We start from the raw sequence: 23,548 nt of genomic DNA, 5'->3' as shown, positions 1-23,548 counted from the left end.
ATGCAAAAACTCTCAGCAAAATTTTAGCTGAACAAATCCAACAACATATAAAAAAGATCATACACCAAGGCCAGGTGGGATTCACCCCAATTTCAAAAGGATGGTTCAACATAGCCAATCAATCAACATTATATACCACATTAACAAAAAAGTCAAAAACCACATGATCATCTCAATAGATGCAGCAAAAGCTTTTGACAAAATCCAACATCTGTTCATGATAAAAACTCTTACCAAAATGGGTACAGAGGGAACATACCTTAATATAATAAAAGCCATTTATGACAAACCTACAGCCAATATAATACTCAATGGAGAAAAGCTGAAAGCCTTCCCACTAAAATCTGAAACAAGGATGCCCACACTCCCCACTGTTATTCAACATAGTATTAGAAGTCCTTGCCACAGCAATCAGACAAACAAAAGAAATAAAAGGTATCCAAATTGGAAGAGAAGAGGTGAAACTGTCCCTCTATGCAGATGACATGATACTATATATATACAAAACCCTAAGGACTCCACACAAAAACTACTCAAACTAGTGGATGAATTCAGCAAAGTAGCAGGATAAAGATTAACATTCAGAAACCAGTTGCATTCTGCATACTAACAATGAATTATTAGAAAAGGAATATAAAAATGCAATGCCTTTTAAAATAGCACCCCCAAAATTTAAATACCTGGGAATAAACCTGACCAAAGAGGTGAGAAACATATGCTGAGAACTGTAAAACATTAATCAAAGAAATTAAAGAGGATTCAAAGAAATGGAAAGCTATTCCACGCTCCTGGACTGGAAAAATTAATATTGTTTAAATGGCCATACTACCCAAAGCAATCTACAATTCAATGCAATCCCTATCAAATTATTCATGACATTTTTCACAGAACTAGAACAAACAATCCAAAAATTTTATAAGGAACCATAAATGACCCAGAATTGCCAAAGCAATCCTGAGGAACAAAAACCAAGCAGGAGGGATAACTCTCCCGGACTTCAGACAATATTACAAAGCTACAGTCATCAAGACAGTGTGGTACCAATACAAAAACAGACATACAGACCAAAGGAACAGAATAGAAAACCCAAAAATAAACCCAGACACCTACAGTCAATTAATCTTCAACAAAGGAGGCAAGAATATAAAATGGGGAAAAGGCAGTCTCTTCAGCAAGTGGTGCTGGGAAAACTGGACAGCAGCATGTAAACCAGTGAAACTAGAAAACACTCTCACACCATGCACAAAAATAAACTCTAAATGGCTTAAAGGCTTAAATACAAGACAAGACACCATAAAACTTCTAGAAGAGAACAAAGGCAAAATATCCCTGACATCAACCGTACAAATGTTTTCTTAGGTCAGTCTCCCAAAGCAATAGACATAAAAACAAAAATAAACCAATGGGACCTAATCAATCTCAAAAGCTTTTGCACAGCAAAGGAAACCATAAAAAAACCAAAAAGACAACCTATGGAAGCAGAGAAAATAGTTTCAAATGACACAACCAACGAGGGTTTAATCTGCAAAATAAACACATTCATATAATTCAACAGCAACAAAACAAACAACCCAATTGAAAAATGGGCAGAAGACCTGAATACGCATTTCCCCAAAGAAGACATTCAGATGGCCAACAGGCACATGAAAAAATTCTCAACATCACTAATTATCACAGAAATGCAAATCAAAACTACAATGAGGTACCACTTAACACCAGTCAGAATTGCCATCATTATTAAGTCTACATATAACAAATGCTAGGGAGGATGTGGAGAAAAGGGAACCCTCCCACACTGTTCATGGGAAAGGAAATTGGTACAACTGCCATAGAAAATAGTATGGATATACCTCAGAAAAATAAATATAGAACTACCATATGACCCAGCAATCCTACTCCTGGGCATCTATCCAGACAAAACTTTCATTCAGAAAGATACATGCAGCCCTATGTTCACAGCAGCACTATTCACAACAGCCAAGACATGGAAACAACCAAAATGTCCATCAACAGATGAATGGATTAAGAAGATGTGGTACATATCCACAATGGAATACTACTCAGCCATAAAAAAGAACAAAATCATGCCATTTGCAGCAACATGGATGGAACCAGAGACTCTCATACTAAGTGAAGTCAGTCAGAAAGAGAAAGACAAATACCATATGATATCACATATCTGGAATCTCATATATGGCACAAATGAACCTATCTACAGAAAAGAAACAAACTCATGGACATGGAGAACAGACTTGTGGTTGCCAAGGGGTAGGGGAGTGAGTGGGATACACTGGGAATTTTGAGTTAGTAGATGCAAACTATTGCATTTGGAGTAGATAAGCAATGAGATCCTCCTGCATAGCACAGGGAACTATATCTAATCACTTGTGATGAAATGTGATGGAGGATAATGTGAGAAAAAGAATGTATGTATATGTATACCTGGGTCACTTTCCTGTACAGCAGAAATATACAGAACATTGTAAATCAACTATAATTTTTAAAAAGTTTAAATAAATTTAAGGATACACACAAAAAAATCAAAAATTTTTTTAATTTAAGAAATGAATTTTTTTAATTTTTTTTATAAAAAAAAGATGGAGAAAACAAGAAACCTGGAAGATGAATCCAGGAGCACTAAATCTACTTAAAATGATTCTAGAAAGAAAGCACAAAGAATACAGAAGAATAAAAATCAAAGGAATGTGGAATTCCCATCATGGCACAGCAGAAACGAATTCAACTAGGAAACATGAGGTTGAGGGTTCGATCCCTGGCCTCACTCAGTGGGTTAAGGATCAAGCATTGTGGTGAGCTATGGTGTAGGTCACAGATGCAGCTCGGATCTGGCACTGCTGTGGCTGTGGTGTAGGCCGGCAGCTACAGCTACCCCTAGCCTGGGAACCTCTATATGCCAGGGGTGTGGCCCTAAAAAAAAAAAAAAAGACAAAAAAAAAAAAATCAAAGAAATGTAACATGTCAGCAGTTTCCATAAAATATATATGAAGCCTGTTTTTTTATTAGAAGCTATAGTCTTTGCTTTTAGAGTGAAACCCTGCATTTCATGGTGTCCTATAATATGAAACACTAGCATTTTTAGGCATTCTTCCCCCTGGATACTTAAGGTAATATCCTTCCTTTCTAGAACATTCCAGCATTTCCTGCATAGGCGCAGCTCTCTTCGGCTCACCTTATCTGAGCTCCCTGGTTATCAAGCTATTCTGCTGTCTTCAAATACGCTCATGCTCTGTGGACTCGATGCCACGGAAGAATGAGCCCTGATCCACGTGAACCAAAGCTCCTCACCGCGAGGGAATCAGTAAGAGTTAGCATGTCTTAAAGGAAAGATGAAACCTCTTTACATGATAAAGTGTCTTGTTCCGCCTTCAGCGCTGCTCTCACCTGCACCGTGAGGTTGTACGCCCCCTGGTGGTGTTTTCTCACTTCAGACAGAGCGACCATCAGGCCTTTCTCGATGCGCTGAGTGAAGTTGCAGAAGCCGGTGTCCACGCTCTGCGGCACAAACTGAAGGACTGAAAAGAAGGACAGCATCGCAGGCCCATGAACGCGGCGTTTCTTGAGCATTAAGGAATGAAGAGAGGCACGAAACAATGTCTAAAGCAACTAACTCATCCGTAGTAGAGGATTAAGTACTGTGAGGTATTATTTTTTCTTGAGGTACCGCTGATGTACATGAGGTCTCAGGAGTACAGCACAGTGAGTCAGGTTATATGCCACTCCTAGTTATTATAAACCACTGCCTATCTTCCTTGTATGAGCCAATATATCCTTGCAGTCTATTTATTTTATACAGACTAGTTTGTACCTCTTAATCTTCTACCCCTATCTTGCCCCTCCCTCCTTGTCTCTCCCCACTAGGAACCCCTCATGTGTTTTCTGTATCTGTGAGCCTTTTGTTGTTGTTATAGTCACTGGTTTGTTATATCTTTTAGATTCCACATATAAGTGATATCACACAGTATTAGTCTTTCTCTGTCGGAAAGTTTAATACCCTCCAAGTCCATTCACATTGTTGCAAATGGCAAAATTTTCATTCTTTTTTATAGCTGAATAGTATTCCACTGGATGTACATGTATATGAATATACAAACACAGAGACACACAGCACATCTTCTTTATCCATTCATCTGATGATGAACATTTATGTTGCGTCCATACCTTGGTAACTGTAAATAATGCCGCTATGAACACTGGGGCACATATATTTCTTTGAGAATTAGTGTTTTCATTTTTTCAGATATATACCCAAGAGTGGAACTGCTGGGTCACACGATAGTTCTATTTTTAGTTTTCCACAGTGGCTGCACCAATTTATATTCCCAACATTCCAACTGCGTATGAGGGTCTGTGATGGGTCCTTTATATGTATCATATGGAAATGCCGAAAGCCAACTGTACCAAATGACTACATGCCATGTAAAGGTGACACCTATTCATTTTAAAATGGAAAAATACCTAAGATAACAACTGCAGCATCAAAAGGTGCAACACTAAAACATTTCAAACATAAATAAATTCATTAGAGATGAATTCTTGAGTATTTATGGGTGAAAAGACATGATATCTGGTATAGTTTTTAAATACTCTAGCTCAAAAAAAAGTTTGTGTGAGACAGATGAAACGTAACTGGGAAAATGATTATAATTTTTTAAGCTTATACAGGCATATGTGGGCTAACTATATTATTCTCTGTTTTTGCATATGTTTAAAAATGTCCATAATATTTGAAAAACTTACGTTTTCCAAATGAGACAAGTTGGGGAGGGGGATGGGCGGGGGGGGTGAAAATGCTATAAAACTGGGTTTGTGATGCTCATGGTACAACTATAAATCTAATAAAATTCATTGAGTAATAAAAAAATAAATAAATAAGTACATAAATAAATTAAATAAAACTCCCAGTGAGCATTGCACAGTGACTAACAGTAGCTTCGGTTACTCCTATTGTTTTTATAATAACAATATTTTCTACATGTGAGTAATGGTTAAAATGGCACAATAAAGTGTCTTCTTTCAAAAGAAAGAAATAAAATAAATAAAAGTGTCCATAATGAAAAGTCACATGGAATTACTTTAGGAGATGTGACAATAATAGTGTAGATAGATGTGTGTGTGTGTATATGCATCTTGAAGTATACGTTATATGTGTATGTATTTATGTGCTTACTAGTCTTCCCTTTATGAATAAGAGGACATGAGGCCATATTAAAATAAAATGAGAGGAGGGGACATAGATGGGGGTATAGACGTCACAAAACTGGCCAGGAGTTGAAAACTATTGAAGTTGTACAATGAGTACCTGGGGGTTTATTGAACTACTCCGCGTGCTTGTGCATATGCTGGAAATTTTTCATAAATATAATTTTTTAACTTAAACAATTTTAACATAATCCTCCCCAAATTTCTTTAAAACATAAAAAAATCAAATGACATTTACAGATCAAAACAGCGCTACTCAGTTTTCCTACCTGTTTGAACTTGGAACCTGGAGTCAGGCACAAGGAAGGAGGGCTTCACAGCCAAGATTAAAGGAGTTTGGTCACGTACGAGTTTACTATTTATAAGCACATTTATGACTGATATTGCCGTGTAAACAAAGGGACCAGATGTCACCAGAAAAGTGAAGTCAGCAAATAGTTCGTAAACCTATAAAAACAAAAAAATGCAAAAGACAGTGATTATCAAGGTGTCAAGTTTGAGGGTCTCATAATTCACACTTAAAGGAAGTTGTTCTGAGTCGAAAAATACTAAAGCAAAAAAAATAAATAAATAAGTAGTTTTCAATGAAGAGGTGGTGCTTCACAGATAATTAAAATTTTATTTTAGTTATGCCCCTTACACATCTGCCAACTTTCTCAAAAATGGCACCAAAGCAAGGACAGTGGAAAAGAAGAATCAATAACATGAACTGAGTAAGGAAAGAAGGAGAAGGCAAGGTGTTTCATTGCGCTTAATGAACCCTCACGTAAAGGAGCACTTATCCTACTAAACAGAGCCGTCCAAAAGAAATACATGAGCCATCTATCCCATTTTTACATTTCTAATAGCCACATTAAAAAATATAAAACGATGGAGTTTTAGTGTGGCTCAGCAGGTGAAAGATCCAGCATCAACACACCAGTAGCTCGGGTCACTGTTGATGTGCAGGTTTGATCCCTGCTCCCAGGAACTTCCATATGCCGTGGGCACAGCCAAAAAAAAGAAAAAAAAATATATATATATATAAAGAAACAGATTAAGGAGTTCCTGTCGTCGTCGCTCAGTGGAAAACAATTCTGACTAGGATTCATGAGGACACAGGTTCGATCCCTGGCCTCGCTCAGTAGGTTAAGGATCTGACGTTGCTGTGAGCTGTGGTGTAGGTCACAGATGCAGCTCCGATCTGGCATTGCTGTGGCTGTGGTGTAGGCCAGTGGCTACAGCTCCAACTCAACCCTTAGCCTGGAACTTCCATATGCCCTGGGTGCGGCCCTAAAAAGACACACACACACAAGAAGGAAAGGAAAGGAAAGGAAAGGAAAGGAAAGGAAAGGAAAGGAAAGGAAAGGAAAGGAAAGGAAAGGAAAGGAAAGGAAGAAAAGAAAGAAACAGATTAAATACATTTTACTTAACCCAATATATCTGACCTATTATTTCAATTGTAGGCCATGCAAAAAACTATTACTGAGACATTTTACATTTCTTTCTGCATTCAAAGTCTTTGAAATTTGGTGTATATTTTGTGCTGACAGCATATCTCATTTGGGACAAGCCCTATTTCATGTGCTCAACAGCCACAGCAGGGCCTGTGGCTCCGTTTGGGATGGAGCAGGCCTAGAGCTTGGCTTTCAGCTCTTGGGTGGAGAGGAGGCATTAGCAGTTGCCCCACCTAAAACACCTCGAAATCCCTCTGTGTCTCACTGGATTTACAGAAACATACATATGCACTCGCTCTAAGCTCTAGGTAAACTCTAATCCAAGCCCTTTCAAGTAAATCAAGGGAAGCAAGATCATTAGGTTATTGCCCGGGTCTCTGGGCTTCAAGGCTTTGTTCCAACTCTGCCAAGACATCCCCCCGATGGACTAAGACTGTTCTCATCTGGGGTCAGAAAGGGCTTCCCAGGAGAAGTGACGGCTGAGGGGGGACCCAAAGGCGGAGCAGGTGTCCAGCAAGAGAAGGGAGGGGTGAGAGTGTCACACGCCCACGGCCATGTGCATTCAACCTGGGCTCTCCCAGCAGCCTTCCGCGCCTCGGGGACCCACCTTGAGCTCCACGACACGGTTGAAGTGACTCTTCAACACCTCTTTGATGGACGTGATGATGTACTCCTGCACGGCTCTGCGGGCCAGCACTGCAAATCAAAGCCGACCCCCGGGTGCGCTTCAGTGTCACTATGAATGAGCAGAGGACCCACGGCCCACTGGGGGCTCGGCAGGGAGGAAAAAGACCCGGCACGTTCTCCTGCCTGCCCCCACCCACCTGCCCTGTCCTCTCTTCTCCCATCGACCCCCCCCCCCACCCCGGGGCATTCCTGGGCTACCTCTCTCCTGGCTTCATTTCCATCCCGCATCCCCACGTAAACCAACACACAGAGCCAGGCTGCTGATCCACAGCACAGCGCCCTCAGTCCACGGTACCCAGCTACATGGCTTCGCCCACAACTCCTGGCGGGGGGGGGAACAAGTGGGAGAGCCTGACCAATGGACCACAGTCCCCAGACTTGTACAGATCCAAGTGCTCCAGGTTCCAGCTACGGAAGCAGCTGGGCAGCTGCAAGGGAGTAGCTGTAGCTGTCTGTCACCTGGTAACTCAGGCTGCAGGCTGGGGAGAAGGTCAAAGTCCGGGACCCAAATCAGAGGCTACTTAGTCACTCCATGCTTCTCGCCTCAGAATCCAAGGAAGCTTTACTGGACTGTACAAGAACAAAGTCCCTCCTTCCCAGGAAAAATGAGGATGGTGCATTAGTAAGAAATTGCAACGTGGCCCTTAGGCGTCTGCCCAGCTAACTGCCTGAACTACACACGATGGCCTTTTGCTTTAACTGTGTCATCTATGCATCCAGTGGTTACAAGCACCCAAGACAAAGACCCTAGCAAACGCTTCTACGGCTCGTTTAAATCTTTCCTGGAGTTCCCGTTCTGGCTCAGTGGGTTAAGAACCAAAATAGTGTCCACAAGGACACAGGGTTTGATCCCTGGCCTCGCTTAGTGGGTTAAGGATTCAGCGTTGCCTCAAGCTATGATTTAGGTCACAGATGCAGCTCAGATCTGGCATTGCTGTGACTGTGGTATAGGCCAGCAGCTGTAGCTCCAATTCAACCCCTAGCCTGGGACTCCCCATATGCTGCGGGTGTGGCCCTAAAAAAATCAAAAATAAAAAAAAAACAATGGCCTCCAATTTTAAGGGTTGTCATCAGCCATGGATTGTACAAGAATTCAAATAAATCCTGGGATGCTTTAAAAATAAATAAATAAATCTCTCCTCTGTTCTCACTGCTACGATCGACTCATCTGTAGTATTCTGTGGTTGCTTCTTATGCTCCAGGCACTGGGTTAAGTATTTTATATGCATTAATGCATCAAAGTCTTTAATCCAATGAAGCAGGTACCATGGTCATCCCTATTTAATAGTTGAGGAAACCGAGGCTTAGAGAGGCTAAGCACCAGTCCAGAGGACTCGTGGGAGCTGGCGAAGGAGTGAGCGACAACCCAGGAGATGTCTGGGTCCAAAGCCTACACTCCCTGCCATGATGCTGTGTGTCCCACAAGCATTTCAGACAAGCTCCTTCAGAACCTCACCTAACCCGGAGAAGCGGCGTGAAGCAGGGCCTTACCGGTTGTGATCAGATAGGCATCGGGCACCGAAATATCACACACGTACGGCGGCTTGGTGGTGAGCAGGGCCGGAGTATGAACCTCTGATTCGGGAACGGGAGCGGTCACAGGATGAAGGGATGGCGGGGGGAGCGCCGTGCTGCCCTCATGGGGATTCTGACTTGAGGTTCTGCTGTTTGGGGTTGTGTCCACAGAATTCCCAGGTGCAACGCTGGTATCAGACACAATCAGCTCAGTGGAGGTGTTCCTTGGTACATCCGTGGGCACGAACGATGGGCCATGTAAAGGATCTGGCTCTGTGGGCAGAGGTGAGGGGCTCAGCTCAGGGACGAATGAGGATGCTGGGGTCGGGTACCCGGCAGTGACCGGCAGAGTGGGGGTAGGGATGACTTCGGAGGAGGAGGCTGGGACAGACGTGTGATCCTGCACAGCACTGATGTCACCCTCAGAAGGCGTCAGGGTTGAAACGAGAGAAGATTCAGTTAAAGCGGGTGTGGTCTGAACAGCAGTCCAAAGTGGCGTGAAGTGAGTTTCCGAGGGCAAAATGGGCTCAGGACTGGAGGGCACTAGTGGGGCGACGGCAGACGTGCGGGATGTGTGTGAAAACTCAAAAGAGGAGGTAGACTCGGTGAAAGCCGAGGTAAAAGGAGCTTCAGAATCCGTCTGTGAAACTGTGGATGCTTCCAAAACCTTCAGAGACTCCGAGGGGACGCTGGAGCGCGGTGACACTTCAGAGGAGGCAGGGAGGAGAGTGAATGTGTTTAAAAGAAGCTCCGAACTTGGCCGGAGCTGAGACAAGTCAAGGTGTGTGGAATTGGGAACAGAAAGCTGAGGCAATGGGGAATTGACAGAGCTGGTCAGTGTCAATGTCTCCACCAAGGCAGAAAACGCCTGAGGACTGAAGGTTGACTTAGCCCTTGACGTTGGAGAGGGCGGGACCCAGCTGCTGGATTCCAGCGGTGGAGTGGAGAAAACGCTGGAGGCAAAATCCGAAATACGTGCACTTTCATGCCGGGAAAAACTGGCAGGTCCTTGGGCAGGAAAAGGCGAGGAGTCTACTGAAGGATCCAAACCATAAGACGTAAAAAGACCTGGGCCTCTGACATCAGGGGATGGTGTGTTTCTGTTCGCTGTGATGCGGAAAGATGAGTCAAGGGGAAGCCGGGGGGAGACGGAGGAAACCACAGCGGTCACGCCCGATGGCATTACATGAGACTCAGCGATGGAAGGGGAGCCAGCAGGAGCAGGATCGAGGGACCCAGATCCAGGGAGGTGGCCGTGGGGAGAATACACCTGTGAGGTCAGAACACTACTCATTCTTCTCTCCACTGAAACCGCAACGCCCGTGGCTGAGATTTCCACGGATGGGGAAGAAAGGGGAACTATTGGTCTGGAGGGGAAAAGTGTATTAAATGCTGGAGCATCTTCCTCAAATTCGGGGACGTCTGCCATGATGCTGCTCCGTGGAGAGATGCTGCTGGCTTCCAAGAGGGTTAGGGACAGGGTCTCGGCGCCATCGCCCGATCCCACGTCCTCTGTGAGGCTTGCCGACAGCTCGTACTGCGGCGACACCATGGTACAGGACGTGCACCACGTGTGCGGGCTGAACAAAGACACCAGGCTCCGGATGTGAGTGTCGGCCTCATGACCTGGGACCAGAGAACGGCCAGGCAATTCGGATACCTCGCCCGAGTTGCTGGGAAGAAAGGGGTTATCGGCTGATTGCGTAGAAAAGGGTCCAAACGCAAGAGGAGTGGAGAACAAAGCCAAATGCGTGCTGCTGCTGAAAGCAAGCACCACTGGGGACACACCTGCAGGACGGTATGTTTTTGGAGAGATGGTTTCATCTAGACTTTGACCCCAATCAGCAGTCACATCGGGAAATCTGTCTCTACCTGTGGCCAGAGCATCCTCTGGAGGCGGTAAAACCTCCCCTGATGGGCGAGGTGGCTGTTTTGTGACACCATCACCTGGTGTCTGAGGCTCGGAAGACGGCAGGCCGAGGAGGAGGGTTTCTGCACCCTCTACTCCCGAAGACGTGATCTCCGGCAAAGTCCTGCTTGATACGTGCCCATAAGCATCGGTAGGATAAAACACCCAGCTCCCACTAGGAGCTGCAATTATGCCCTTGGAAGTGGGAAGAGCTGACGGAAAAGCACTAAAACGACCGGGGGATCCAGCAGACGTCGCTGGTTGCTGCACAGTGTTTTGCCAGGCTGATGTCACTTCTTCATCCTGGAAAGCAATGATGGGTAATGAGGGAGTCGGCATGGGGTCTGACATGTCTCTGGGTGGCCCTGGCGGGCGGACTGTGATGTATCGAGCCGGAGAGACCTCGCGGGAAGTGGTCCAGGGAGTTTCTGGCAAAAAGTTATCCATGTCCTCATCCTCTGTGACCTCGTTGCTCGTCACTGACACATAATTTGCCAGAAAGACGCTGTGCTCGGCTGTACTTTGGGTCCATTGCCCTTGGTTAAAAAAGGCTGTATCAAAAGTAGTGGCAGATGGAGAGGGTCTGACTTGGAGAGACCTGCTTTGCTGGGACCCTGGAGTGGTTTCGGTTAAGGCCACATGTGCAGTGCTGTGCATGATGCTTTCCTTCAACATGAGCTCCACGGAGGGTAAAGACAGGTTGTGCTGTTCCAGAGGGAGCTCATCTACAAAGGAAATAAAAGCTGAGTTTGGCCGCAACACAATCAAAGTCAGACTGCTAACATTTTGTTTCAAATACAAAAATACACTCGATCAGAGTTCCCACTGTGGCCAAGTGGGATAAAAACCCAACTGCAGCAGATAAAAACCCGTTCACTGCAGAGGTGCAGGTTTGGTCCCCCGTGAGGCGCAGTGGGTTAAAAAGGATCCTGCATTGCTGCAGCTGCAGTGTGGGTCATGGCTTCGGCTCAGATTCAATCCCTGGCTCAGTGATTTCCACATGCTGCAGGTGCGGCCATATAAATACATGTTACACACACACGCAATCAGTGAACATCCACTCACTGTGAATAACCAGGATTCACAGTTAGAAGTGGAGTTCTCATTGTGGCTCAGCAGTAATGAACCCAACTAGTATCCATGAGGACAAGGGTTCGATCCCTGGCCTCACTCAGTGGGTTAACAATCTGGCGTTGCCGTGAGCTGTGGTGTAGGCTGGCAGCTACAGATCCAATTCAACCCCAGCCTGGGAACTTCCATATATCGTGGGTATGGCCCTAAAAAGACTAAAATAAAATTAAATTAAATTAAAAAACAGAAGTTAATCAACTGGAAGCCAGAAACTGCCATAATTACTGTCAGCACAATACCTGCAAAGAGTCATAAATTTGAGCACAACTTTTATTTGTGTGTTCTGTTCTCTCTCATTTACTCCCTGAGAAAGAGAGGTTCAGAGAAGGGACTAAATCAATTACATGCTCTCCAGGGCAGAGGTGGAGCTGGAATCTGAGGATTAGCCTGCCTTGCCTCCCAAATCCATGTTCCTTGTCTTCCCTAAGAGTTGGCTGGCTCTTCAGAGAAATGAAAATGACCACTAGGACAGCATCACTCGCTGCCCAGAGAAAAGACCTCAGCAGTTTCCTGATTACAGGACCTTCCACATCCAGGCTTCAGACCATCTCCAGGCTGCCCTCCAGTCATTTTCGGCCCCACTCTCACGTCTTCCCAACTGCGCTCCGGCCAAACGCACTACCTGCTCTGCCCAGAACCCACGTTCTCTGGGGATTCGCACATTCCCCTCTCCCTGCCCGGGCCGGGGCTCCCTGGCTCTCCACCTGGGCCACTCCTACCGGCCCTGCAGATGCCGCAAAGACACCGCCTCCCCCCTCAATCCGCTAAAGGTGGGACAGTGCCTCTCCCCCAGGCTTCCACCTGACACATCCCTCAGTGTGTCCCACTGAGATGAAGCGTCTGCTCATCACACTGTGAGCCTCTTCAGGACAGAGACGGCTGCTCTGCTTCCCCGGTGCCTAGCACAGCGAGTGGCACAGAGTAAGAGCGCAATAAACATGTGAAGTGAAGGAATGAATGAATGGTGCTGGATGACCAAGGTCTGATATGTGCCAAAAGCATCCTATCGTCCTCTCAAACTTTCATCTTCTTCACCCTTGTGACAGCTGTCACAAGCACAGTAGTTTAGGTGTCTCCACCTGTGATTCAGATACGCCGCAGAGAGAGGGTCTCTACAGGACAGGCTGGGGACAGAGCAACTCTCATGACCTATGACAACACCCTCCTTTCACTTATCCAGTCTGTCTGAACACAAATGTGTGAAATACTCCAGGGATATTCTTTTTTTTTTTAGTTGAAGTAGCGTTGATTTACAATACAGTGTTCATTTCAGATAATACAGCAAAATGATTCAGTTTACACACATCACACATCAGACTATTTTCCACTACAGGTTATTACAAGATATTGAATATTATTCCCTGTGTTATACAGTAAATCCTTGTTGCTGTCTATTCTATACATAGCAGTGTGTATCTGTTAATCCTACACTTTTTTTGTTTTGGTCATTTTTGGCCACCCTACTGGCATATGGAGCTCTCGGGCCAGGGATCACATCAGAGCCACAGTCTTGATGTAAGCTGCAACTGCGGCAATGCCAGATCCCCAACCTACTGTGCAGGGCTGGGGGTTGAACTCATGTCCCAGTGGCTCCCAAGATGCTGCCAATCCTACTGTGCCACAGTGGGAGCTCCGGGTTAGTCCTACACTCTCAATTTATCCTTCCCCCACCCCTTTTCCCCTCTGGTAACGGTAAGTTTCTCTGTCTGTGAGTCTGTTTCTGTTTTGCCAACAGATTCACTTGTATTATTTTTCAGATTCCACGTATGAGTAATATCATATACTACTGGTTTTTCTCTGATTTACTTCACTTAGTATGATAATCTCTAGGTCCACCCATGTTGTTGAAAAATGGCATTATTTCATTCTTTTTGATGGCTGAATAACATTCCATTGTATATACACACCATATCTTTTTTATCCATTCCTCTGTTGATGGATACTTAAGTTGCTTCCATGTCCTGGCTATTATAACTAGTTCTGCTATGAACACTGGAGTACATATACCTTTTCAAATTACTTTTTTGCCTTTTCTGGACATATTCCCAGGAGTGAGATTGCTAGATCACATGATGGTTCCATATCTAGTTTTTTAAGGAATCTCCATACTGTTTTCCATTAGTGGCTGCACCAATTTACATTCCCACCAACAGCGTAGGAGTGTTCAATATAGGGATAAACTAGAATTCACTCTTTTTATTTTTTACGTAAATTATTTCTATTCTATTCCTACCAGTATGACAGACTAGAGATCTTAAAGCCTTCCCACCTCCTAACGATTAGGCTTAAAATAGTCAAAAGCCTCCTCTGGCGTGACTGAGTGAGCCTTCACAACAACAGGAGACATATTCTCAGTGCAGGAGCAAAGCAGGAGCTGGACTCAAGAAGTTAGTACTGATGCCACTGAAGAGCCTAGAGGGACACTGGACCAGAGAGCCTAATGCTTAGGGCATAAGGGACAAGTGCTGGGTCTGGACAGGTAAATAAACTTATTGAAAATTATCTCCTAAAAAAGAAGACCCAGAATGTGCCATACCCTCAAGGAAAGAAGGAATTAGGAAGAAAAATACTCACCCCCAAAGGACAGCAAGAAAAAGTGCCTGTTTCAACTCTGACTTCAGGCAGATATTTTATAAATCTCTCCAAGTTTGGAATATATTACTTCTATGGTCCTAAAAACTATATGCTGAGAATCGTAATTTAAAATGTCCCAGGTACCCAGTGCCTATTAAAGGCTCATATTAAACATCTCCAGAAAAACACAGTCTCAAACCAGGCAGCAAAGAATTAGTGCCATTAGAATTCTAACATACAGGAGTACAAAGCAAAAAATTACAAAACAGGAGTTCCCGTTGTGGCTCAGTGGTTAACGAATCCAACTAGGAACCATGAGGTGGCAGGTTCGATCCCTGGCCTTGCTCAGTGGGTTAAGGATCCAGCGTTGCCGTGAGCTGTGGTGTAGGATGCAGACGCAGCTCGGATCTAGCATTGCTGTGGCTGTGGCGTAGGCCGGTGGCTACAGCTCCAATGAGACCCCTAGCCTGGGAACCTCCATATGCCTCGGGAGCAGCCCTAAAAATACAAAAAAAAAAAAAAAAATTACAAAACAATAAGGAATAAGGTACTATGAAAAGAAGTCAAGAGAACTCCTCCCCCCAAATAAAAAGAAACTCACAAAAACAGTATCAGATCTATAAAGACTTTAGATGTTAGAATTATGGCTTATATATTTTTAAAGTATGTTTAATTCATTTAAAATAATAAAGAGGGGACTGAAAACGTGAGTAAGGAGCAAGAGACCATGAACAATGGCCAGAAAGATTTGAAAAAGAACCAAAAGAATGACTGGAAATGAAAAAATATATATAATAATTAAAATTTTGAAACAATATATAATAAACAATAAACACCAATTTAGACATAGCTGAAGGAAGATTCAGGGAACTGGAGGAGAGATTTGGAAATTATTCAGAATGGCGCACAGAGAAACAAAAGGAGGAGAGACACAAAAAAGAGAAATGAAGAGACATAGAAGACAGAATGAGAGAGTCCAAATACATTTGATCAGTTTTAAAAAGAAGTCCTAGAAGAAACTGGACACAGACAATATTCAAAGAGAGAGTGCTAAGAATTGTCCAAAACTAATTTGAGACATAAATCCTTCAATTCAGAAGGACAAAGAATCCCAAGTCAGGTGAAATTTTAAAAACCCACACCGACACACCTGCTAGTAACAAAGAACAGGAAAAACAGAGAAGCTGCAAAGGCAGTCAGAAAAAACGAATGACAGTTACACTATCAGATAACTACTTCACAGAACTAGGGGCTAAGTGATAATAACATCTTCAAGGTACTGAGAGAAAACATGTGACATCTGGATTTGAATAACCAGAAATCGTCTCAATTTGTTACAATAAGGACATTTTCAGATTTAAAAGAGTGGCTACACCAGCAAAAGACCAATAGAGGAGTCTCTAAACAAGGATGTCCTTCAAAAGGAAAGGGAGGAGATTCCGTCTTGGCTCAGCAGTAACGAACCCGACTCGGATCCATGAGGATGCGGGTTCGATCCCTGGCCCCACTCGGTGGGCTGAGGATCCAGTGTTGCTGTGAGCTGTGGCGTAGGTCACGCAGCTCGGATCTGGAGTTGCTGTTTGTGGTGTAGGCCAGCAGCTGCAGCTCAGATTTGACCCTTAACCTGGGAACCTCCATATGTCACAGGTGCACCTCTTAAAAAAAAAAAAAAGAAAAGGAAAGAAAGAAAAGTAATTCTCCCAAAATGAAGATCTGAGAAGAAATGGAAGAAATGATAAAAAAGATTGTAACATCTAAACAAACACTGATGGTACAAAAAGCAACAATACTATGTAATTTGTGAGGTTGCAAAAAACACATAATAGAATCCAAATAGCTTATTATATCACACAGAAGCTGAAACAGGGGCATCCAGAGGAATTTATGACTCACCAGCAGAGATGGAAATCAAGAGTTAAGATAAAATTCTGTGAACAGATTTTGTGTGTATACACTAAAACTTGTAAATTCTATGTGTCCTATATTTACATACATCAGGTATTTCTAGCTGGTTCTGTTAGCATCTGAAAGGCACAAACTTACACAAGATATAAGCTGCACACTCCTTTCTATGGAATACGACTATTTAAAAAGGAATGAACAATAATGGAAGAAAACTATTTCAGAGGTTTTTAGGTTGTTTCATAGCAATATTATTAGGCATGTACTATTGTCTTCCATACTACCTGGCTCTAGGATTTCCTGTCTATGTACTTTGGCTTTTTTTTTTTTTTTTTTTTTTTTGTCTTTTTAGATCCTCACCCACAGTTCCCACCCTCGCAGTTCCCAGGCTAGGGGTCAAATTGGAACTGCAGCTGCCAGCCACAGCCACAGTCACAGCAACTCCAGATCCAAGTTGCATCTGCAACCTACACCCGAAGCTCATGGCAACACCGGGTGCTTAACCCACTAAGCGAGGCCAGGGATTGAACCCACATCCTCACGGATATTAGTCAGGTTCTTAACCCACTGAGCCATAACAGGAACTCCCCTGTCTATGTACGTTTGCTATTTACCTGCCATATTCCAAGCATGCGTAAAAGTATGGATGACACTTATTACAACTACAAAGCAGCAGCTCTTCTTCTCTACAGTAAAGGTTAAAAGGTTGTAAGTTTAAGAAGTAATAAACATTCTGTCCAACTATGTAGCCTAAGAGATTTTAAAGTTTCCCTAAGAATAAATTATTTTATGTGTTTGTTTTAAAACTCGGCTAGGATATGACTTATTTTGAAATAGAAGATCTGAACAGAGAGCAAGATCCCTTTTAAAATGAATCAGAAAAAGTAGTTCTCGTCATGGCTCAGCAGTTAACAAACCCGACTAGCATCCATGAGGACGTGGGTTTGATCCCTGGCCTCGCCCAGTGGGTTGGGGATCCAGCGTTGCCGAGAGCTGTGGGGTAGGTCAAAGACAAAGCTTGGATCCCGAATTGCTGTGGCTGTGGTGTAGGCCAGTGGCTGCAGCTCCCATTCCACCCCTAGCCTAGGAACCTCCATATGCCATGGGTGCAGCCCTAAAAAGACAAAAAAGAAAAGAAAAGAAAATGAATCAGAAACATATCTGTAAGTACACCGGAAGACTGCAGAAGATAAAACACAAAAGAAAGGAGCATTTAGTGGCTCATTTCTGAGCCCAGGTATCTGATGCAAATTAGAATTTAATCAATTCTGCCCACCAAGGACAGAGAACAGGGAAGGCAAAGTGATCCTAAGAGTGAACACTTCTCCTGGCTAGTGAAACCGAAGACCAAAAACTTCCCTTTAACCACGGTGAGGGGAGCCAAGCTGTGATGCTCTCGCCCCCCTCCTTCTGGCCAAGCCCCAGGAGAGAGAAACCAACTCTGCCGAGATGGCAGCTGAAAATGCCACGGGAATCACTTCTGTAGTTAATTCAGGAAGAGGTTAGAAAACCCAGGTGAGTCTCTCCCAGCAGAAAAGGCTTCAGGGACTCTATTTCAAGCCCTGGAGATCAATTTTCAAGCTCTCAGGCGTCAGTTCACACAAGAGTGAAAGGTTCTCCCTGGGAGCATAGAGAGGAGGAGGAGGGAGCTGGTTAAAAGGCAGGCAACGTCCGGTGGGGCTGGGGGCTGGGGGCACTGAGCTTCCACGAGGCTCCCCACACTCTGAGCAGCAAGTATTGAGCCACTGTCTCCAGTGTAGACCACACAGCACAGACACGTCGGGTCGCCACCTTGTACCTCCCCCTGGGCTACGTCCTTGCCATGCTGTATGTAACAGAGCAGGGACTGCCTTAGTGCCGTGCAGATGCACGGTGATTAAAAATTCACAAGTCTGGGAGTTCCCACTGTGCCTCAGTGATAATGAACCTGATTAGTATCCCTGAGGATGCGGGTTCGATCCCTGGCCTCGCTCAGTGGGTTAAGGATCCAGCATTGCTGTGAGCTGTGGTGCAGGTCACAGATGTGGCTCAGATCAGGCGTTGCTGAGGCTGTGGCGGAGGCCAGCAGCTGCAATTCCAACTCAATCCCTAGCCTGGGAACCTCCATACGCCATGGGTACGGCCCTAAATAGACCAAAAAAAAAAAAATGTCAGAAGCCAAACCCATAGCCTGTACAACACCGAAGGTGAATCCCAACGTGAACTACAGACTTTGGGTGACGATGCTATATCAGCTGTGTTCACTCGTAACAAATGTACCACTCTGGTGGGAAAGTTAATAACGGGGAGGCAGAAGTTCCCCTGTGGTGCAGCCAGTTAAGGATGCAGTGTTGCCAGAGCCGTAGCACAGGTGGCAACTGTGGCTCGGGTTTAGTCCCTGGCCTAGGAACCCCCTTATGCTGTGGCAAAAAATAATAATAATAGAGGAGGCTGTGCATGGGTGTGGGTAGGGAGTATATGAGGAGCCTCTGTACATTTCTCTCGATTTTTCTTTTTTTTATTTATTTTAATGATTTTTATTTTTTCCATTATAGTTGGTTTACAGCAAATTTTCTACTGTACAGCAAAGTGACCCAGTCACACATACATACATATTCTTCTTCTCACATTATCATACTCCATCATAAGTGACTAGATATAGTTCCCAGTGCTGTACAGCAGGAGCTCATTGCTGATCCACGCCAAAGACAATAGTTTGCATCTACTAACCCCAGATTCCCAGCCACTGCTCTCAATTTTGCTGTGAACCTAAAACTGCTCTTTAAAAAATGAAATCTTGGACTTCCCTTGTAGCTCATAAGGTTAAGGATCCGGCTTTGTCACTTCTGAGACTCTGGTTATAGCTGTCATGCGAGTTCAATCCCTGGTCTGGGAATTCCCACATGCTGCAGGCATGGCCCCCAAAAATGAAATCTTTTAAAAAAACATAATCAAACTGTTTAAAAACTCATGAAGAAGAAGCCTGTCTCCAAGAACTTGTTGGCCTTACACCTGCATAATTTGGGGGGGGGGGGGGGGTTGGTTTTTTGCTTTTTAGGGCCACACCCACAGCATATGGAAGTTCCCAGGCTAGGGGGTGAATTTGAGCTGCAGCTGCTGGCCTACACCACAGCCACAGCGATGCCAGATCCGAGCCACGTCCGCAACCTACACCACAGTTCACGGCAACGTCGGATCCTCAACGCACTGAGCGAGGCCCGGGATCGAACCTGCATCCTCATGGATACTAGTCGGATTCATTTCCACTGTGCCACAACGGGAACTCTGGTGTTTGATTTACATTTTTGAAAGTCCATATTGTCCCTCTGGATATCTCCCCTAAATACCATAGTCACTAGATCACAGAACTGTGAAATTTCCAAGCTGAACGGATCCTTTAAGACCTTGGCAATTCCCTCACATTGCAAATGAGGCTCAGAGTTTAAGCTGACTTGCTCAAAATAGCATCCCGGGCAAAGCCAGCCTAGAAAGGCAGGTTCCTAAGTTCTCAATGGTTGAATGCTCTTCACAACACACACTGTCTAGTCCAATCAGTCCATTTCATTAAAACTGCCAGTGAAGAAATTACATTGAAAAACCTGCTGAGTTATGTTATACTGAAAGGAGATTAAAGCACCTGCTTAAAAAACGGTGTTACCAAAACCAAGCTCCCCCCCACCCCGAGCCCCCCCGCCGTCGCCCCCTCCGTCCACACGGGACAGCTCACAGCTGCAGGCATGGGCGCTAGGAAAACAAAACATCCCCTGAGGGCTGGCTGGGGAAACCCAGGGGACCACAGCGTCAAAAATCTCTAAAGGACTTTAATCCAAATAGAACCCTTACTTTGGCTTCTCAGCTAAACTGGAGTTCCCAAAGCGGGATGAGTCATCTTGAGCATGTGGGTATCAAGCCTACCACAAAACAAGAGCCTGCTAGAATTTTTCTTCTTTTTTTTCCTTTTTTTCTTTTTGCTTTTTATGGCCACACCCTCAGCATGTGGAGGTTCCCAGGCTAGGGGTCCAATTGAGCCAGCCTCCACCAGAGCCACAGCACTGCCAGAGCCGAGCTGAATCTTCGACCTACACCACAGCTCACGGCAACACTGGATCCTTAACCCACTGAGTGAGACCAGGGATGCTAGTTGGGTTTGTTAAGCACTGAGCCCCAACGGAAACTCCCCCGTTAGAATTTCTAGGGGTTTTAAGACAAAAGCAGTCAGATAATTAAAGCGATACCCAAGTTGGCAAATCTTGAGCAATTTTTATCCTACTTTCAGTCCTCAGGTTGTCCTAGGAGGATTTTAGTGCCATTATTAAAACTATCTTTCCCCTTTCCTTCTCTTCATTTTTCTCCCCCTGGTTTAAAAAAAGACTGACTCTTTCTCCAACTCTGTTATATTAATACCTCTACCAGTTCACTCTCTCCTCCAACCACTACTGATTTTATTATCAAATATCAAATAGATAAGAAATAATGTTTATTTAAAAAAAAAGATATACTATTTGAAAAGATACAGGGAGTTCCCGTTGTGGCTCAGTGGATTAAGAATCCAACATACGGAGTTCCTGTCGGGGTGCAGCAGAAACGAATCGGACTAGGAACCATGAGGTTTCGGGTTCAATCCCTGGCCTCGCTCAGTGGGTTAAGGATCTGGTGTTGCCAAGAGCTGTGCTGTAGGTCGCAAAAGCAGCTCAGTTCTGGCATTGCTGTGGCTCAGACATAGGCCGGCAGCTGTAGCTCCAATTAGACCCCTAGCCTGGGAACCTCCATATGCCACGAGTGTGGCCCTAAAAAGCAAAAAAAAAAAAGAATCCAACATAGTGTCCGTGAGGATGTGGGCTCAATCCCTGGCCTCGCTCAGTGGGTTAAGGATGCTGAGTTGCCACAACTTGAGGTACAGGGTCACAGATGTAGCTTGGATCTGGCGTTGCTGTGACAGTGGCATAGGCCGGCAGCTACAGCTCCGATTCGACTGCTAGCCTGGGAACTTGCATATGCCGCAGGTGTGGCCATAAAAAGAAAAAAATAAATAAAAGATATATATACCAGGCAGCATATAATAACATAAAGAACAGCTGAGTTCCCATCACTCAGTTTAAGCAAATGAATATCATCCCCCGTCTGGCTCTTCCCACCGCTCTCCTTCCCACAGCGGGAAGCCCTACTTGGAACTACGCATCTCTCACGTCCTTTTCTTTATGGTCTTACCATATGTATGTATCCCTAAAGAGTATCTTCTTCAGCTTTGTATGTTTTTAAACTTTATCAAAATGGAATTATACAGCATATATTCTACTGCAACTTCTTTTTTAACTCCGTATTCTTTTGCGCCCATAAGCATTTTTCGTATGAACCTGTAATCCATTCATTTTTAATTCAACATGAATTCTATTATATGAATGTACCAAAATTTATTTTGTCTATGGTTGATGGACAGTTGGATTGTTGCCATTTTTCGCTACTACAGACATTTCTTTTTTCTTTTCAGGGCCACACCTGCAGCACATGGAGGTTCCCAGGCTAGGGGTTGAATCAGAGCTGCAGCTGCCGGCCCACACCGCAGCCACAGCCACATGGGATCCAAGCCTCATCAGCGACCTACACCAGAGTTCACAGCAACACTAGATCCTTAACCCACTGAGCAAGGCCAGGGATCAAACCCATATCCTCGTGGACACTAGTCAAGTTCGTAACCCGCTAAGCCACAACGGGAACTACAACAGACACCTCTGATGGGAACTTTCTCACCTACCTCCTGGAACACAAATGTATATATAAAGTATTAAGTATGTGCATGTGTATATATGTACATTTCTCTGTGTTACAAATGTCTATGTGTGCATATGCATGTGTGAATTACAAGTGTGCATGTGTGTATCTGTGTGTGTGCATGTGTGCATGCATACATAAGAACTATCAGAGGGCATCTTCATGTGCAACTTTACTAAGTAACATCAAACAATCTTTCAAAGTAGTTGAACCAATTTCTTCTCCCACGCTTGACTGCCTCAAATCCTCACCAACACTTAATACTCCTGGATTCTCACATTTTTATGAAACCTGATGGCTCCCTGATTGTGACAGACAGACTGAGCCCCTTTTCCTACCTGATGGCCACTCATGTGTCCTCGAGTGTCTCTGCAGTTCTACTGCCCACTTTGCTACTGGCTTGTATGCCTTCTTCTTTCTGATGCAAAGGCATACTTTGGAAGGTTTGGGATCTTATTTCCATGTCAGTAACAACTTCTCTCAGTTATTACTGACATAGAAAGAGTAGGTTGCAGTTTGTTTGATTCTTTTTATGTGGTCTTTTGCTGAACGCAAGTTCTCAGTTTTAATATGGTCAAATGTATCGGTCTTGTCTACGGCGGTTTGAGATCTGCGTGTCTTAAGACGGGTGGTTGAAGAAACCTACACTAAAAGCCATGATAATATTCTTCTATACTGTCTCCCTCATTTAAAGTCAAATGGGCCTGTAGGTAAAGGGGGTGTTTGTGTGTGTGTGCGCGTGTGTGTGCTCGGGTGTGTACTGCTTCTCCAGAGAGGAGGGCATACTACAAAAATATGCCAGCTGAACCAGGCAGCATGCTGCCTAACGGGTCGATTCCTATTCTGGTCTCATTTCCTTTTCTCCACTTGGACAGAAACAAGAGTCTGCGGGCCGGCTCCTGGCACAGTACTGTGTGGGCAGAGGAGGTGGGCTCTGCCTGCGGCGAGGGTGGGGTGGGTGGGGGCTTTACAGGTGCTGTAGGCCACTGAAGAACACAGAGAGGATCAGGAAGTTGGGAAAGAAGGAAAAATCAAGAGTTCCAAGATGCTGGGAGTTCCCATCATGGCTCAGCAGAAATGACCCTGACTAGTATTCATAAGGATGCAAGTTTGATCCCTGGCCTCACTCACTGGGTTAAGGATCCAGTGTTGCCATGAGCTGCGGTATAGGTTGCAGATGCGGCTCAGATCCTGGCGTTGCTGTGGTACAGGCCGGCAGCTATAGCTAAGATTCAACCCCTAGCCTGGGAGCTTTCCACATGCCGCACCTGTGGCCCTTTAAAAAAAAGAAAAAAAGAGCTCCAAGATGGGTCAGAGGGAGGTGGGGGATCAGAGCATGTCAGGCTCAGAAGGCCCGAAGCTGAGGATAATGCACACTATCATGAATGCCATGAGAAGCCACCCAAGGCATTTAAATGTATGAGAA

General features: G+C 44.6%; 1 protein-coding gene across 2 annotated transcripts in view; it reads right to left on the bottom strand.

The window, feature by feature from the left end:
• The window catches only part of KIAA1549, a 154,124-nt gene that overhangs the window by 78,162 nt on the left and 52,414 nt on the right, over positions 1 to 23,548 (bottom strand). For both annotated transcript variants that reach the window (XM_021078582.2, XM_085005293.1), the window contains exons 2-5: positions 8,835 to 11,492; positions 7,264 to 7,352; positions 5,490 to 5,667; positions 3,403 to 3,533 (exon numbers count right to left, since the gene is read on the bottom strand). In XM_021078582.2, coding sequence (XP_020934241.2) covers positions 3,403 to 3,533; positions 5,490 to 5,667; positions 7,264 to 7,352; positions 8,835 to 11,492 — 3,056 coding nt within the window. The remainder of the gene's footprint in view (positions 1 to 3,402; positions 3,534 to 5,489; positions 5,668 to 7,263; positions 7,353 to 8,834; positions 11,493 to 23,548) is intronic.

Source organism: Sus scrofa, chromosome 18, assembly GCF_054392235.1.
Source record: "Sus scrofa isolate SSC_HxYL_T2T_F1_AM1 chromosome 18, Sscrofa_HxYL_maternal_Yorkshire_Landrace_v2.0, whole genome shotgun sequence".
NCBI lineage: Eukaryota > Metazoa > Chordata > Mammalia > Artiodactyla > Suidae > Sus > Sus scrofa.
The sequence above is the reverse complement of the archived record's forward strand: the minus strand, read 5'-3'. Positions and strand labels throughout refer to the sequence as shown.